General features: G+C 38.3%; 1 protein-coding gene across 4 annotated transcripts; it reads right to left on the bottom strand.

Annotated features, from left to right (window-relative positions):
* Window positions 1-829: 829 nt before the first annotated feature.
* On the bottom strand, window positions 830-17,536 carry LOC104109675 (uncharacterized). Of its 4 annotated transcripts, none has more exons than XR_011412502.1 (10): window positions 17,059-17,536; window positions 16,723-16,800; window positions 9,465-10,145; window positions 9,203-9,305; window positions 2,624-2,724; window positions 2,359-2,533; window positions 1,589-1,759; window positions 1,398-1,501; window positions 1,045-1,172; window positions 830-940 (listed from the first exon to the last, which is right to left on the bottom strand). XR_011412502.1 is itself a non-coding variant. In XM_070190267.1 (10 exons), exons 1-10 carry the CDS (start codon window positions 17,329-17,331, stop codon window positions 1,110-1,112), a joined length of 1,659 nt encoding a protein of 552 aa, XP_070046368.1. In that variant the 5' UTR covers window positions 17,332-17,536; the 3' UTR covers window positions 830-1,109. The 4 variants fall into 4 exon arrangements, 3 of the variants coding, with proteins under 3 accessions (XP_070046368.1, XP_070046354.1, XP_070046361.1); XM_070190267.1 differs by having other exon boundaries at window positions 830-1,172; window positions 9,465-9,536; window positions 9,627-10,145; XM_070190253.1 differs by having other exon boundaries at window positions 830-1,172.
* Window positions 17,537-19,178: the final 1,642 nt, after the last annotated feature.

Consider the following 19,178-nt stretch of genomic DNA (forward strand, 5'->3'; position numbering starts at 1 on the left):
AAAAAAAATAAAAAAAATAAAAGTGGTTTACCCATTTCTTGGTGTAGAATCGACATTTTATTCTTAGGTGTCGATAATTCTTTTAAAACGACCTAGCGCCGAGTCTCTGCCTCTTATAAACTTTAATTGAGTTTCAAATTGATCATATTACATCTAGATTGCAGATTAGATTATGTGTCCAAATTTTGAAACGTAAGAAGGAATAGTTTGTTCTTCGCTTTCAAGTAGCAATTTTAAGTTTGAAATTGTCTTGATCTTCTAAAGATGAACTAATATCATTTCTTTATCTCACTTTTAACCGAGGGTCTATCGGAAACAGTCTGTCTACCCTAGGATAGGGGTAAAATCTGCGTACACACCACGTTCCCCAGACCCCATTAGTGGGATTATACTGGATTGTTATTGTTGTATCTCACTCTTAAAACTGATCAAACCATAGGCTTAGGAACTGGTTACACCGTACAGATAAGAATAGGAAAAGTAGTACATTTTGTGCACGTGGTAAAAAGAAATTTACAAGAATATCAATTCTAAATATAACACTAGCTGGTAGACTTTTGCCAATCTTGAAAGAAGTGAGAACCGAAAAGGTTCAAATATACCTACTCCTAAACAATTAAAAAGGTCCAAATATACCCAAATGTGGCTCCACCATTAACGCGGCGTATTTGGATCTTTTAATTATTTAAGAATATGTACAAATTATTAACTTAGAACGTAATAACTTGATTAGAATCTCATACTTCTCCGATTAAATTTGGGAAACAAAGAACCAAATAATAGATGGAGAATAAGTGGAATGTATATAAAGAATAAAGAGAAAAGCCTGTAAAACGTCGGACCAAAAGCAACCCGAAACGATGATATTACCAACAAGGTTGACATAAACCTCATTTGTCAAATTCCTTCCTGTGCATGAGCTCTCCCAACAAGGGACCCTCTGACAGATGACATTGCAATGAAGAGTTCAGCAAATCATGTAGTATAGCTAAATCTCACTTGTTTATAGCATCACCCGGATATGAGTAGTGATGGTAAACTAACAGATATGCAGGCTGATGACATGAAGCTCAGCATCTGAAGAACGTTTGTGAACACATATGCATCTACTAGCTTGTCCCATCATATCGGCTTAAAAATTGGACTATGCAGGGATACAATTGTTCTGTTGCCTGCAGTATCAGGACCCAAATATTATATTACTAAAGGGAGGAATCAAGGCACCATATTCCTGAGAGTAGTGGGTGTGTTCGAAAACGTCAATAGTACTAGGAAAGAAGGTACAAGAAAACATGAAATGTGAATCCTGCACAAATTCAGACATTCTCCCTCTCGTCTACCTTTATTACCGTCTTTCTCTATATTCAAGAGAGGCTAAAAATTCTTATCAGACATACCATGTGTCCTCCCACCAAGTCATAATGAGCATAATGTGGACCATCAGCATCCCCAAACACTTTGTAGTTCACCAAGTTCTCAGGAATAAGCTTCACCGTTTCTGCTTGAATCGTGATTTAAAGGAAGAAATCTTAGAAAATTCTAAACATCATACAGAGGATTCGCATGAAAGTACCAAAAAGCATAGTACCATATACAGCTTCCGGTGGGCAGATCTGGTCTAGATCTCCAGCAAGAGCCAAGACAGGCACACTACTTTTGTGAAGGTGATCCTTGTAGTAAATTTTACCACTTCTATCACGGAGCCCTTGCTCCTGAAAAGCTGTAGCCAACTGCAAAAGAAGTTTAGCAGGAATATTGCCTGCAGGAAGAACTATCAGTAAATTTGTAGGAAAAGATTCGTATGGAACCCTAATCAACACATGTTGATAGGAAGAAATGGCCCTGAATTCACACAAAAACTTCTGTTGGAAGATCATCAAAGCTACAAACCTTTACAAATTATAAACAGGACAAGTTGTCCAGTAATTTCTTGAAAACATTATCGCAAGTCTAATTATCATCTATTAAACAGAATTGCACGAGCATCAAACACATTATAATTCATGAAGAGACAAGTCATAGCTCATCAATAGAAGCTAAATAAATATTTTGATATGTGCAATTGGTTGACAAAGAGAGGATTTGTTTTGGGAGACAATGGATTATTAGGATAGTTCATTACTGATGCAGCGATGGTCTGACAAACACTAGCAATACAAACTGTGAGCCTCGTAGGGTACCACTAGAATAATCCTCTAGATCATGTATGTCTTTTTCTATTGCCCCAAAACTCTCATTCAAAATATATCAAGCAGATTCTCTATACCAATAAACAAGAAGACCTAAAAATAATAATTCATGCAAATTTGATATGAATTAAAACACAAAAGCTGTTTTTATAGTCATGTCAATACTTACAAAAGCTGTTCTGCACAAGCTTTTTCAGCGAGTCTGGATGCATCATGTCTGTGGCAGATATCATTTCATTAAGCCAAGCCAAGACATAAGGAGCGCGAGATGAAAGAGGATAAGCAGCAGCCAGTAATGTCCGTAGAGGAATGACAGGAACGTTGAGAACCTGAGCAGGATCAGCCTGTAGCAAGATAACAGCTCTAAGACTACTCAGACCGGAAGACAGCAAATGAAGCTAAAGAAGTGTTGAGGCATAATATTTCCAGCTTACAAGGGGTAGAAGCAGTTTGAGTGCGGACTTAGATGATGTGTAATCAAGTGATGAAGCCAAAGTAACAACAGCAGCTAATCCAGGCTCTCTCCCTTCCAAACCTTCATTTATAAAGAGAGAAAAAAAGGAAGAAACTAAACTACGTATCTAGTTTGTTACCCTGATAAATTCAGAAATCTTAAATGAAAGATCCATTGACAAAAGCCCATTAATATGTATTAAAAATGCAGCTCCCTATATCTCTGTAAAGAAGGAATACTCGAAACTTAAATAAGAAAGTGTATGAATTCATAGGGAAGGCTGTGAAGCCAAATGTCCAGAAACAGGACTTGTCATAAAAGAAAATGCATCAGTGACTTATACTTTCCATATACTCCATTTCTTCATGGTATTCAATTAACAGAGATCTAATGATATTAAGAATATAATTGAGATTTTTTTATGGTCTAAAGACATTTCTTCGAATTGCTCTCACTAAGACTCGTTACATTAAACGAGATAGGTGGAATCAGCCTTGCAATAGGAAGTCTGGAGACTAAAATGTAGAATATTGAAGATTGGCACAATTTTGACAGGATAACTTGTCACATGATACTATTCTGAAGCACCAGCTTTATCAAAGCCGTGACTTAATAAAGGAAAATATACCTTATGTTGCCAAAACTCCCCAGATGGCTAATCCATATAAAACAACAAACTAATGAAAGGGATTTTACTTCTGAGAACAGAACCAAGTTCCATAGAATACACATCATCCACGCTATTCTAACTGCAATACATGGAGAGATGATGATAGCCTTCCACATAGCCTACAATTTGGACAAACTCAAGAGCTGGTTAATGGCCAGCTCAAATTTCTCATGAATGTGAATGATTCCTCCGTGTCTAGGAAGAATAATACCTTAAGTGGTTCTTACAACCACGACTGAAGCACTCTCTTAGTAGAAACTTCTTACCTTATGTGTAGGTTCCAGATTAAGAACTGTTAGGATCGGGTTACTGGGTAGTGCGGAATTTAGCCAAACAACGTTATAATGACAATAACAAAGACAATGCAAGTTGATAATAACGGCAATTAAAGAAGATAAAGAAGACACAAATTTAACGTGGTTCGGTCAAGTTAACTTACGTCCACAAGCGGAGAGGAGCAATTTTACTATACCAACAAGAGTACAAAAGAGAGTATAAAATTAGAGTAAATACTCTAATTAGTCCCAAATACCCCAAGAGAATAACCTCACAAGATCACTCCAAAGAAAGGGTTCACACAAGTGTTTCCCAACACTCACTCTCTTACAAAATACTCTATAATGAAATAAAGGAGGAGAAAGAAAGACAAGAGTAAAAAGCTCTTGAATTGGTGTGTTTACAAATGAGGAGAAGCTCCTCTATTTATAGCAAGAAATCATTGGCCTAATAGTGGATATTATGTCATAGCAAATGTCATGATCCACCAATTTTGTTATAGTGGATATTATGTCATGGCAAATGTCATAAAAATTTGGCCATATTACAAATCTCCACCTTGGCCTAATTTCGGCTTATATATAGTAAATTTGCTCCACCTTCTCCGCAAAAACCTCAATGGGCAAAATCATTCTTCATAAATGCCAATCAAGTTCAGGCAAAGCTTGAACTTGGACACTGGAAGAGGTTTTGTGAACATGTCAACAGGATTGTCTCTAGTGTTGATCTTCTGAACAGAGACTTTTCCTTCAGCAATGGTTTCTCGGATGAAATGATACTTTATATCAATGTGCTTCGTCATCTCATGATACATTTAATCTTTAGTCAACTGAATGGCACTTTGACTATCACAGAAAATGGTAATACCACCTTGGTGTAAACTGAGTTCCGCAAATAGACCCTTCAACCATAAAGCTTCTTTGATCGCCTCGGTCACTGCCATATATTCTGCTTCGGTAGTAGATAAAGTTACTACATGTTGTAATGTATCTTTCCAACTAATAGCGCAACCACCGATGCAAAATACATAGCCTGTCAGTGATCTTCGTTTGTCAAGATCACCTGCATAATCCGAGTCTACAAAACCAACCAAAGTGTTAGTATTTCTCCCAAACTCCAAACATGTGTTTGAAGTACCTCGCAAGTATCTGAGAATCCATTTCACAGCATGCCAATGTGCTTTACCAGGACAAGCCATATACCGGCTTATCACGCTCACTGCTTGCGAAATGTCTGGACGTGTACAAACCATTGCATACATAATACTGCCGACTGCACTGGAAGAAGGAACTTGTGCCATGTACCTCTCTTCTTCCTCTGACTGTGGGGACTGAGCAGCTGATAACTTAAAATGAGCAGCAAGAGGAGTACTAACTGGTTTAGCATCTTTCATGCCAAATCTCTCCAAGACTTTCTCCAAGTACTACTTCTAGGTCAGAAATAGCCTGTTGGCTTTTTGATCTCCATGCCAAGGATTTTCTTAGCTGCTCCCAAATCTTTCATCTCAAATTCACTTTTCAGCTGACTTTTCAAATTGTGAATTTCTGTTAAATCCTTAGCAGCAATGAGCATGTCATCAAACATATAATAATAGGTACACAAATGAACCATCATTTAACTTCCGGAAGTAAACACAACTATCATACATGCTCCTCGAATAACCATGACCCAACATAAAGGAATCAAACATTTTATACCATTGTCTTGGAGACTGCTTTAATCTGTACAAGGATTTCTTCAACAAGCAAACATGATCTTCTCTTCCTTCAATTTCAAATCCTTCGGATTGATGCATGTATATCTGTTCCTCAAGTTCGCCATGTAAGAAAGTTGTCTTAACATCAAGTTGTTCTAATTCCAAATCATACATGGCAACGAAGGCAAGCAAGAGACGAATAGAGCTATGTTTAACAACATATGAAAAAATATCATTAAAATCAACTCCTTGTACCTGACTATAGCCCTTTTGCAACTAATCGTGCCTTATACCTCGCATCTTCAACCCCTGGAATGCCATCATTTTTCTTGAAGACCCATTTGCAACCAACAATTCTTTTTCCTGATGGCAGCTTCACAACACACCAAGTACCATTCTTGTGGAGAGACTCAATTTCTTCATTCATTGCAATCAGCCACTTGGCTGAGTCAGCACCAGAAACTGCTTCTGAATATTTTGATGGTTCTCTAATTTCTCCAGTTGCACAAGTCAGCACCAGAAACTGCTTCTGAATATTTTGATGGTTCTCCAATTTCTTCAGTTTCCTGTGCAACTGAAAAAGTAAATGCAACATAATTTCCAAACCTTAATGGTTGTTTAGCTTCTCTTCTTGGTCTATGTTTGGCTATAGAATACTCCTCTTCTTCTGGTTCAACTTTAGGAGTCTCAACTTCAGTCTCAACTTCAGGAGTTTCAACTGTATTTTGCTCCAAAGTTGATGAGCTTGGCTCAGAAGGAATGCCAATCTCAATCTCCACCTGGTTTTGTGTACTCTTTCCTTTATCTGTATTACAAGAACTAGAAGACTCTTTTCTAGAATGTAACATAGAGGATTCATCAAAGGTTACATCTCTGCTAATTATAAATTTTGGTGACGTAGGATCAGGATACCATAATCGGTATCCTTTCACCCTAGATGCATACCCAAGGAAAATGTACTTTTTAGCCCTTGGCTCTAATTTTCCATCATTTACATGCATGTATGCAGGGCAACCAAATATCTTTAAATCAGAATAATTAGCAGGAGTACCTGGCCACATTTCCTCTGGAGTCTTAAAGTTCAAAGGTGCAGAAGGAGCTCGGTTGACAATATAACAAGCTGTAGAGATAGCTTCTGCCCAAAAGGCGTTTGTCAACCCAGCATTTGAAATCATGCAACGAGCCCTTTCCAAAAGAGTTCTATTCATCCTTTTTGCCACACCATTTTGCTGAGGTGTCATTCTCACAGTACGATGTCAAGCAATTCCTTCATTCTTGCAAAATTCGTTAAATTCATCATTACAAAATTCCAAGTCATTATCTGTTCTAAGCCGCTTAACCTGTTTTCTTGTTTGTTTCTCAATCAAAACTTTCCATTGTTTGAAATTTAAGAAAACATCACTTTTATTTTTCAGGAAATAAACCTAAACTTTCCTTGAATAATCATCAATGAAAGTTAACATATACCTGGCACCACCTTTTGATGGGGTACGTGAAGGACCCCAAAGATCTGAATGAATGTAATCCAAAGTACCTTTTGTTCTATGAATCGCTGGAGATTTGAAGCCGACTCTTTTCTGCTTCCCGAACACACAATGTTCACATAACTCTATATTTCTGGTACTTTGGCCACATAAGAGACCTCTTTTGCTGAGGATGGAAAGACCTTTTTCACTCATATGCCCCAATCGCATATGCCACAATTTGGTGATGTCAGAATCTGATTTATCTGATATTGAAACTGCAGCAGCACCTGTAACAGTAGATCCCAAAAGAGTATACAACGTACCAGATCTGCGTACTTTCATGATCACAAGAGCACCATGAGAAATTTTCAGAACTCCACATTCACCTGTGTACTTGCACCCAAGAGATTCTAGAGTGCCCAAAAAGATGAGATTTTTCTTCAAGTCAAGAACATGTCTAACATCGGTGAGAGTTCTCACCACACCATCGTGCATTTTGATTCGGACTGTACCTTTTCCAATAACTTTGCAGGCAGCATTGTTGCCCATCAAGACAACTCCACCTCCAATAAGAATAGAATCAAAAGTATCAAGATGTGTAAGTATAGAGGTACCTTCAGCCATACGAAAAGTGTAGAGTTTTTGCTTTAGGTAAAGCCTGTTTTCTATTGTTCTTTTCATATATAGGGTTTTAAGTTTTTTCCATATACCTTTGGCTGAGCTTTCTGCTGCAACTTCACGCAAAACCTCATTTGAAAGATTTAAAATAATACCTACTTTTGCCTTTTTGTCTATGACGGCAAACTCCTCTTCCGTCATTTTATTCGGCATCTTCTCCTTTCCTTGCAGTACCAAATCTAAGCCATCCTGAATTAGGATAGCTTCCATCTTTAATTGCCACATTCCGAAGTTTGCACTTCGGTCAAATTTCTCAACATAAGACTTTGTTATAGTCATTTTGGCTATTTAAACTAATCCGGTTAGATCTGGCTCTGATACCAATTTGTTAGGATCGGGTTACCGGGTAGTGCGGAATTTAGCCAAACAACGTTATAATGACAATAACAAAGACAATGCAAGTTGATAATAACGGCAATTAAAGAAAATAAAGAAGACACAAATTTAACGTGGTTCGGTCAAGGTGACCTACGTCCACAGCGGAGAGGAGCAATTTTACTATACCAACAAGAGTACAAAAGAGAGTATAAAATTAGAGTAAATACTCTAATTAGTCCCAAATACCCCAAAAGAATAACTTCACAAGATCACTCCAAAGAAAGGATTCATACAAGTGTTTCCCAACACTCACTCTCTTACAAAATACTCTATAATGAAATAAAGGAGGAGAAAGAAAGACGAGAGTGAAAAGCTCTTGAATTGGTGTGTTTACAAATGAGGAGAAGCTCCTTTATTTATAGCAAGAAATCCTTGGCCTAATAGTGGATATTATGTCATGGCAAATGTCATGATCCACAAATTTTATTATAGTGGATATTATGTCATGGCAAATATCATGAAAAATTGGCCATTTTACAAGAACTCACTGAGATTTAGTCAACAAGTAGTTGCATCAGTATTTGGAAATAGAGAAATATAGATGGCAGCCCGTTGATGGTCAATAATGAAATGAATAGAATGCCCCAAGGTTAACTCACGGTAGCAAAATAGATACAAATGGTTTGAGTAAATTTTTACAGGGAATGAGAATGGTCTCCCGAGAGTAAACCTTATTAGACACAAAGAACATTCAGTCACTACAAGAGCGCAAGTATGCCAGAACACACCAAGGTCCAGAGAGAAGAAATTCTCTGTATCTACCACACAAGATTATCCTTACTTTAATTGTGTATCAATTTGCTGACACAGAAGAAAGACCTAATAACCTATTAACTAGATCTAATATAGCACAGAGAAAACTTGAAATTATACCAGGAGAGGCAAATAGGCATTCATTTTTGTCACTCTCTTTTGGAAGCTTAAATAATAACGTCAAGCCCATTAACATTACCAGCTATGAATTTGGAATTACAAGAGCATCTAATGAGTGCACCACAATTTTGATTTAGCCAACAATAAAACAGATCAAATGCCATCAACAAAAATAGATATCCCAACCAAGGGATTGTTTGAGCCTATTGGAGCATTGCCCAACTATTATTAAACAAAGCATGGTCACCTGACGGTATGCCATTAAGGACACATGCTTGCAACAGTGATATGATGGGGGGCGGGAACTGAAGAACCAAAGTAACATGTCTACACGAAGCACCTAGATATCACAAAGCTGGGATAGTAAATATAGTTTATTTACCAATTTCAAACTCCAACATGTTCTCCTTGCCACTGGTACAAGACACATGAATGATAATGTAGTTATTTGCTTAAAGTGCTCATTGCTACCATGTCACCAGCCTAACAGCCAGAGCTCTATAAAATTAGATCTCATCTTACCACACCGTGATAGCCTGGCATACAGTAATATTCCTCCCATAGAATGTCCAATTGCGAGTAGTTTATCATCCTTTGGTCTAGTTTGGACCTTTATATATTCCATCTAAAATGAAAACATATAAAAATTATCAATCACTAGTCAATATATAAGAGAAGATTAAGATAAATGACAAGATCTTTAAGTTTCAATTCAAATTCAAATAGTGTGATTTCATGGAGATTAAGCTTTTACAGCCCTCAACATGGAAAAGTATCACCTCACCGCAGCAGGGACATCCTCTTCCAGGTAATGATCAAAGTCCCAATCATACTTGAGGATTAAGTCAACCTGTTCCTGAAAATCTCCTATTCTAGTTGTTAGACGCTCTTGCAGATCAAATAATGGGGATGAAACAGAACGTTGACCTTCTTCAAAGATATTTACTAGCTTTTTGCTCAGTTCCCCGACTTGGCTAGTGAGGACAGCTGAGTTCTCCCTCGTCTCGAGCAGACTTAACAATTTCTTCCTTATTGCGTTAACCCGTTTGTAAAGGAAAGAATCCTCCAATAATTTTGATATTTGATGAACAAGTTTAGCAGAGACAATCTTCGACTGACTTCCACTGACAAAGCCAGAGACTCTCTCTGACAAGCGCATAAAAGCGTCTGTAAGTTTAGCCACCACTCGTGACTCATCCCATACTGTTGAAACCACAGTGGGCTCTTCTTTGACCAAGGCTGCATCATGCTTTTCTGAGGCGCCCTGGACATCTGTTGACTGCTGTGATGCAGAAAGACCTCTGTCATTAGCATTATCAGTGGCAGCTTCCATCTCATTAGATGCTGTGTGCGCAGACTTCTCAATATTTTTGGAATCCGATTCCTGCACGCTCAACCCAGTCCCACGAACTTCAAGAATCCAAGTATCAAATCCTTGATTACACATGTACCGAGCAAATGATGACTGCAAAATCACAATAAACAAACAAACAAATAAATAAATAAAGACATGATTTAATTTCTTAAGAACAGATTCAAGAACTATTGAATAGGACATCTGTAGTGCAACTACATAATCTATATCTCAAAGGTATTTGCAGGATGCAACCATACCCTCTAAAACTCAACCACCAATCAGAAGCTAGGTGCACTAACTTGCACCAGTGGAATGTTAGTGAGAAGCCTTTCAGAGATAGATAAGATGCCTGAAAGTAATATAAAAATAATGAAATACTCCAACTGAAATTATGGCACGTTGTTTACTATAAACATCAAATAGTTAGCACATAACATGCATCAAAGTCGCATGCTTCAGAAGTGTCAGCTCAAGCAAACAGAAACATTTGGCATAAGGACATGCTAACAGGACATAGTTAGCAGTGACGTGCATCAAAATTGAGATACCATAAATAGTAGTAAGAATTAACCTTAACAAACAAGGAGAAGCATTCAGCCGGAACCGTCTCTCTGAGATCAAGAAACTTGCATAGAGAAGCAATTTATCCGTAGCAGCACATGAATTACTGAATGGAGCAGATTTCCATTAAAGGTAAAAGGAACATCAACTTTTTGGGGTGAAAAAAAACTACACATGATAGTTTTAGGAAACTCAACTTCTATATCACCCTATTCTATAGAGAATGACACTATACCATAACACAAGGCTACTTGATGAGTTAAACATTTTTTCTGCTTTAACCAAGATTTTTCAATATATATACATAATAGACACAAAAAGAGAACTTTGTGATTTGACGATAATTTTATGTAATTTTGAAATACGTAAGTTATCCAAATTCATAATAAAAATTGGCTGCGATGACCCTCCATATTTATACCAATATCTTTCTGGCAGAGAGAGTTAGTGTTGCCAGAAATGCAAAAAAAAAAAAAAAAAAAAAAAAAAAGAGGAACCAAGTAGTCCCAGATGGAAAAGCCCTTCATAGCTCCAGAAGTTTAAGGAAACTACATTAGATACGCTGTTTACTAGTTGAATGACCATTCCCTGGAAGTCAGCTGGAAATTCAAAAAGGAGATCACAGTGCAAGCAGTGTGTGCAATATATAATCACTAGGATATTGGCAGAGGCGGACCCACGATTTGTATGTCATGGGTTCGGGATGTCACTGAACCCACTAATCACTTGAGTTACTGGGCTTGAAATGTAATATCTGTACATATGTAGTAGATTTCTTAACACATACAGGGTCTGAGCCAAAGCTACGGGGTTTGGTTGAACTCGTTGCTCTAATGATATTGGCAAATCTACTCCGAACACAGTAACCTCCATAAACCGTGTCATATCCCCATGTGTAAACGTCACTTCACTTATAATGAGTGATGATATGTACACTTTATGGCCTGTAGAACTGTTCAAATAGAGCATGTGCAGCTCACGTGTATTTGTTAGTTAGAGTGTTAGTTACAACTGTTAGGTAGTTAATGACAGCTATTAATGAGCTGTGTTAGTTTTATAAGTTAATTAGCGGTAGTTATTGGTTAGTATATATGTACAGTGTTAACTACTGAATGAGCTAATGAAACAGTTGCCTTCTCCAAGTACTTTGTTTCTCTCTCTCTTCTGACTCCATTAACTAGCAAGGAGAAAGCTTCAATCCTTGCATTTCAGCATGGTATCAGAGCGGGAGTGATTGATTCTACACATCGCATCTTGTTTAGGCTGAAATTCACAGAAAATTTTCAATTTGATCAATCGCTGTTCGATTATTCTGAACAATGGCAGAAACTTCGATCGACCACACACATCCTTTATACCTAGGTCCATCGACACTCCAAGCTCAGTTTCTATACCAGTGAAACTCGCTGGATCAGACAATTACGGGCTTTGGAGCAGGTCGATGAGGATCGCACTTTTGGGAAAAGGAAGCTAGGGTTCGTTACTGGCACATGCAAGAAGGATCTGTACAAAACAGCTGAATTACAGGAACAATGGGAAACTTGCAATGAGGTGGTGTTGTCATGGATCATGAACAATGTGTGTGCAGAACTCCTAGGTGGTATCGTCTATGCATCAGATGCACATCTCGTTTGGGAAGACCTACGAGAGAGATTTGACAAGGTCAATCGAGTGAGGATTTTTCAGTTACATCGTGAAATTGCAACATTATCACAAGGAACTAGCTCAGTTTCAGTTTACTTCTCGAAATTGAAGGAGCTTTGGCATGAATATGATGTTTTAGCCCCATTCTCTAACTGTGGATGTCCAAAATCAAAGGAGAATGTGGAAATGATGCACCAGCAGCGAGTAATGCAATTCCTAAGATTCGTATGTTCAAGCGCGCATGCAAATCCTGATGAAGACCATTGCACCAAACCTCAATCAAGCATATGCTATGATTGTACAAGATGAGAGTCAACAAACAGCTGGTGCTAATATTGTGACTGATAAGGCTGATGTTATGGCAATGCAAGCAGGAAGAGGTAGAGGCTTTCGAGGAAGGAAGCAATTTATGCAATGTGAGCACTGTCACATGAGGAACCACACCAAAGAAAATTGCTACAAACTCATTGGCTATCCATCTGATTTTGATCAAAGGAAGAAAACTGGTGCTGGAACTCAAAATTATGGTCGAGGAAAACCAGACAGCTGGAAGAGAGAGTCACTTGCTGTTGTGAATCATGCAGATGTAGGCTCATCCTCTCAAGCAGCTGAAGGTGGACAACTCATGAAGCCTGCTGGCAGAGGACATTACTTCACTGATGAGCAATATAGCCAGATACTCAGCCTTCTCAGCAAGGATTCTGGGGAATGTCAAGCAAATACAACAGGTAAGGTCACTAGCCTAATGTCTAAATTTTATCAAAAATTTGATCAAAGGGACAGAGATTGGATTGTTGACTCAGGGGCAACTCATCACATTGCTTCTAGTCTAGAATTGATTGACAATACCAAGAGCACAGATAGGTTCATCAGAGATAAGGTACACTTACCTACAGGGGAGAAAGCTGATATTACTCACATTGGTAATACTGAACTATTTGACAAGTAATCAGAAATGTGCTTTATGTACCTAATTTTAGGTTCAACTTATTATCAGTTTCAAAGCTAACCAAGGCATTATCTTGCAATGTCAATTTCTTCCCTGACTTCTGTGTATTTCGGGATCTTTGGAGTGGCAAGGTGAAGGGGATTGGTAAAGAAAATGGAGGATTGTATGTGCTCAAAGGTGATAGATTGGCTAACAGAATAAAGGCAATAAATGCAGTGAGCAGAGTGGTTGAAGGAGATAGCAGCCTGTGGCATAAGAGGCTAGGTCATCCTTCACTGTCTGTCATGAAGAATACGAGAGCCTTACATGTTAATACTAGTAGTTTAGCACAAAATACTTGTTTTGTATGTCCACCGGCAAAGCAGACAAGGTTGAAGTTTCCTCTTAGTGACTCTAGATCTAATGTTCTGTTTCACCTTGTACACATGGACTTATGGGGACCTTATAAAATTCCAACTTTTGATAGAAAACACTATTTTCTTACAATGGTGAAGGATCACTCTAGGTACACGTGGATATACTTTTTACAACTGAAATCTGAGGTTATAGTTGTGATGAAACAATTTCTAACCATGATTCAAAACCAGTTTGGAACTACAGTCAAGATTATTAGATCAGATAATGGGACTGAGTTTTTCAATACTCAGTGTGCAGAATTGCTAAATGGTCTTGGCATAATTCATCAAAGCAGTTGTGCCTATACCCCTCAGCAGAATGGCATAGTTGAGAGGAAACATAGGCATATCTTGGACACTGCTAGAGCATTGAAGCTTCAAGGATCAATACCTATCAAGTATTGGGCCATTTGAGTGAAAAGTGCAGTATACCTGATCAACAGAATGCCTTCTAGTGTTCTAGGGGGGCAAGACACCTTTTGAGTTATTGTACCACAAGAAGGCATCACTGATGCATTTCAGAGTACTGGGATGTTTGTGCTTTGCAACAGTCTTGCCCAAGGGAGACAAAGGGAGACAAGTTTGCAGAAAGGGCAAGGATGTCTGTCTTCGTGGGGTATTCAGAGACAGGGTATATACTCCTAGACCTGAAAACCAAACAACTTTTCACATGTAGAGATGTGATATTCAGGGAGTCAATGTTTCCTTTTGCTCATGAAAATAGTGGTACTTGGCCACAGATTGCAGATACTCATAAGGAGTTGAATTCACATATGTGCTCTCCCCTATACATTGAGACTATGGAGATGAGCTCCACAACTGAAACTTAAAATATGCCAGCTGAAGGAGAAGAGTCAATCCATCATGAGGAAGTAATTCAAACTGATCTGCAGACTTATGAGCTGCAAGACACAGCAGTGAATGAGGAAGAAACACAAGCTAGAACAAAAGCTAATGTCCCAACTGTAGCTCAAGGAAGTGAAGAATATCAAGGAAGTCCACAGCAAAATACAAGTGGACAGCATGTTCTGGAGAATGATAATGCAAATGCAGAACCACAATGTGGTAGAAAGTCCATCAGACAGTCCTATCAGTAAGAAGTCCAGCACCTGCAGCTATCCACTCTCAAACTATTTGTCCTATGACAAGACTACTCCTAACTATCAATGTTATCTATCAAAGTTCTCAGTAGAGCCACAAACATTCAAGGAAGCAGCACAGGATAGTAGATGGGTGGAAGCAATGAAGCAGGAGATCAAAACCTTGGAAGATAATAAAACATGGAACATAGTTGACTTACCAAAAGGAAAGAATACAGTGGGCTCAAAATGGGTGTATAAGATCAAGTACAAGTCAAATGGTGAAGTTGAGAGATTCAAGGCCAGGTTGGTTGCAAAAGGATATAGTCAAAGAGAGGGGCCGGACTACCATGACACCTTCTCACCAGTGGCCAAAATGGTCACTGTGAGATCTGTGATAGCATTAGCAGCTTCAAGGGGGGCTGGAATTTATTTCAAATGGACGTGTACAATGCCTTTTTTGCAAGGTGACTTATTTGAGGAAGTATACATGGAGTTACCAGAAGGGTTCAGGCAGCAGGGTGAGAGAAAGGTTTGCAAGTTGTTGAAGTCATTGTATGGGCTCAAACAAGCCTCGAGGCAGTGGAATATCAAATTAACTGAGGCATTACTGAGTGCAGGCTTTGTTCAAAGCCATCATGATTATTCATTGTTTTCTTTAAGGAAGCTGGATAATCTTGTGATTGTATTAGTGTATGTAGATGATCTTCTAATCACAGGAAATAGTGCAGAGTTAATTGGATATGCCAAAGCTATTCTGCATCAGCAATTCAGAGTCAAGGACTTAGGAGAACTCAAATATTTCCTAGGCATTGAAGTTTTGAGATCCAAGACTGGAATTCTACTAAATCAAAGAAAGTACATACTGGAGTTAATCTCAGAGTTGGGGCTGAGTGGAGCTAAGCCAACCTCTACACCTCTGGAGGCAAATGTCAGACTAACTACTGTGACCAAGCAAATGGTGTTAAAGATGATGAGTTACTAGAAGACATCAGTTCCTATCAAAGATTGGTGGGTAAGCTCTTATATGTTACTATCACTAGGCCTGATAACTATGCAGTGCAAACATTAAGCCAATTTATGCACAGGCCTAAGAAGTCTCACTGGGAATCAGCAATGAGAGTTGTAAGATACTTGAAAGGGGCACCTGGGCAAGGCATTTTGATGAGTTCTGGAAATGCAGAAAGACTCACATGCTGGTGTGATTCAGATTGGGCTGCATGTCCCAATACCAGGAGGTCTATCACTGGCTATGTTGTAAAGTTTGGAGATAGCTTAATGTCATGGAAATCAAAGAAGCAGCAAACTGTATCCAGAAGTTCAGCTGAGGCTGAATATAGGAGTATGGTTGCAGCAGTAACATAAATAACATGGCTATTGGGGCTGTTCAAGGAGTTGGGAGTTCATGTTACTTCACATGTGACAATTTTCAATGACAGCAAATTTGCCATACAGATTGCAGAAAATTCAATCCTACATGGGAGAACAAAGCATATCGAGATTATTGCCACTTCATTCGAGACAAGATTAAGGAAGGAGTAGTCAAGGCAATTCATGTGAGTACCAAGGATCAACAAGCAGATTTGCTGACAAAGGGGCTAGGGACTACACAACACATGCATCTACTTGGCAAGCTTGGTGTGCTCAATTTCTTGCACCCTCCAACTTTAGGGGGCATGTTCAAATAGAGCATGTGCAGCTCACGTGTATTTGTTAGTTAGAGTGTTAGTTACAGCTGTTAGGTAGTTAATGACAGTTGTTAATGAGTTGTGTTAGTTTGATAAGTTAATTAGCGGTAGTTATTGGTTAGTATATACGTACAGTGTTAACTACTGAATGAGCTAATGAAACAGTTGCCTTCTCCAAGTACTCTGTTTCTCTCTCTCTTCTGACTCCATTAACGAGCAAGGAGAAAGCTTCAATCCTTGCATTTCAGCACATTACTAGCAATGAATTACCCACTCAAGATTTTCCAGTTCATTTACAAATTAATGACACGCAAGCACAGATTAGAGCATTAATCACTAACAAATATACAAAGTTAGTGAATTAGCTACCTCAGGCGAAAGATCATATCCAATGGCATTAGTCCCTACGCCTGACAACAGAAGAAGCGGATGATTTCTCCTTGGAGCCTGTAATTGTCATTCAAATTAATTCGTACAACTCTTCAACGGAAAATGCATGCAGCAAAGCTATATAATTAAGCTCCATAATTTACTAAAATAGGCATATGTTTATTGGATTTAACTTAATACACACAAACATAAAGTATTCTTAAACTATCAGATATTACTTACCTTATTTGATTTTTTGTGCACATTTTATCTGTAATTTTGAAAATAAAAAAAAATTACAATTATAACTGTGAGTAGATTGCAAATGAAATGAACCTGGGGAGGGGGAAGGTAGCGCCAGAGAGCAAGTCTCCAATCAGAAGCATTAAGGGAGACGTAGTGGAGCTCGTCGGCGGTGCATATTGGTGGCTTATTCGACACCTTATTATTATAACGAGCGCCGCTGCTGCTGCTGTTTTCTGTTGCAGTCGAGAAAGCTCTCATCACTCTCACACAACATGCCAGATGATAAGAAATGTGGCAATGGCGGAAGGCAGAGGCAATTTGTATTGCCGATCGGCCAATACTGTATTGAATCACCATAACCATTTTTCTCTAATAAATTCAATGGAACGAGAACAAATTATTGTTGCTTTGCTGCTCTATTTTTTTACTTTTGGGAACGAACAGAACAATATGCTTGACTTGCGAAATACTCCATTTGTGTTAATTATTCAAGTTGGAGAGCGGTGGCTGTGGAAATATTGTGACACGTATGTCATGCACCGCCTTATTCTTAACTCCTCCGCGTTCAAATTTCTCTTTTGGTTCAGTTTGTCCCAAATTCTTTCATTCAGAACTATTTACTACCCTTATTTGTCTGACGGTATTTTCATACGACAATTCCTAGATAATCTGAAATTTTTGTGTTTAAACAAGCTATAAGAAATTAATTGATTCAATTTGTAAATGGGAAAATAATATATTACCATCCATTTTTATAAGGAAAAAGGCCAAATATACTTTTCTATTATTGGACATTGTCTATTTTTTACTTTTGTTATACTATTATAGGCATATAAATTTTATTGAAATTAAATCCGTAAAATAATTGGGACTATATTTTAAAATTCAAGATATATCAGTTCAAATAAATTTATTGGACTAATATAATTGGATTAATTATAAGACCAATATATATAGATTAAATAAATAAGTTTTAATCTATTGGGCTAGTCCATTTAATTTGGCTAAAATGATGAGCCCACTTCATTAAGCCCAAGATGTCATCTTCCTAGAGGTCCAGTTTGGTGTCACGTGTCAAATGATGTAGCATGCCACGTCAAATGGAAGAGCCAATAGGACCATGCCACGTGTCAAAATTACAAGGTATGCCAAGTTACATTAAAAGGCTAATGAAATCGGGTCACGTGTGCAAGTGACATGTTCTGGCCAATCAAATGCGGTCATATCACACTTCAATTTGATTGGTCGGAAAGAGTTTGTTTTTATCATAACTCTTCCCTTCCACAACTATAAATAGGGGTCTTCATAACTCAGAAAAGAGACCAGAAGTGATAACAAGAAGCAAGAAAGAGCTCGTGGATCAAACGCTGCAAATTCCTCTATAAGTTTCAAGCTTCAAGCAATCAAATCCAAGTTCAAGCAATCAAGTTCAAGCTCAAGAACGAAGAACAAATCAAGTTCAAGCTCAAGAACGAAGAACAAATCAAGTTCAAGCTCAAGAACGAAGAACAAATCAAGATCAAGCTCAGAGGCCCTTGAATTCATTTACTATTGGAAAGAAGAATCAGAGGATCCATAGAGATTGTAACACTCAAATATTTGAAATAAAATACTACGATTGTTGCAATATTTTTTGTCCTGATTTTATTTTCTCGACGCAATTTATTGTCTACAAATTCTGGCACGCCTAGTGGGACAATCTCTACCTCTCATCTCAACTTTTCAATCATCAAAGTTCAAGAACATTGAAATGGCTTCAAAGAAAATCAACCCCGGTTCAACTTCCACCAAGGCTGCTAATTCTGGGTTCTACGCTGATGTGGAAGCATCCTCGATGTTACCTTTGGAAGTTTTGAACCAGTTACGAGGAGCAAGGCAAGCTCCTTAGGACAATAAGCACCCCAAGTGTCGTCCGCATCAACCCCTGTTTTCGAATCTTCATCCTCAAAAGGAGCAAGATCTTTCACAAACGCACCCGAAGGAGGAAGCGATGTTGCTGAAAGATCAAGAAAACTCTTGCTCTGCTTGACCTCTCCGGATCCAAGCACTCTGCTGTGAAGGAAGATAATGATGCTTCAAGTGATGGATCCTCCCCACTTACACCACATAGCGTGAGCCAATCAAGGATCAATATGTGTGAACATGCTACTCTCCATCGTCCACGACAATCATGCAAGTCATGGTGACAAACACTTCATCTATGGAGGAGC

Source organism: Nicotiana tomentosiformis, chromosome 1 (genome assembly GCF_000390325.3).
Source record: "Nicotiana tomentosiformis chromosome 1, ASM39032v3, whole genome shotgun sequence".
Lineage (NCBI taxonomy): Eukaryota > Viridiplantae > Streptophyta > Magnoliopsida > Solanales > Solanaceae > Nicotiana > Nicotiana tomentosiformis.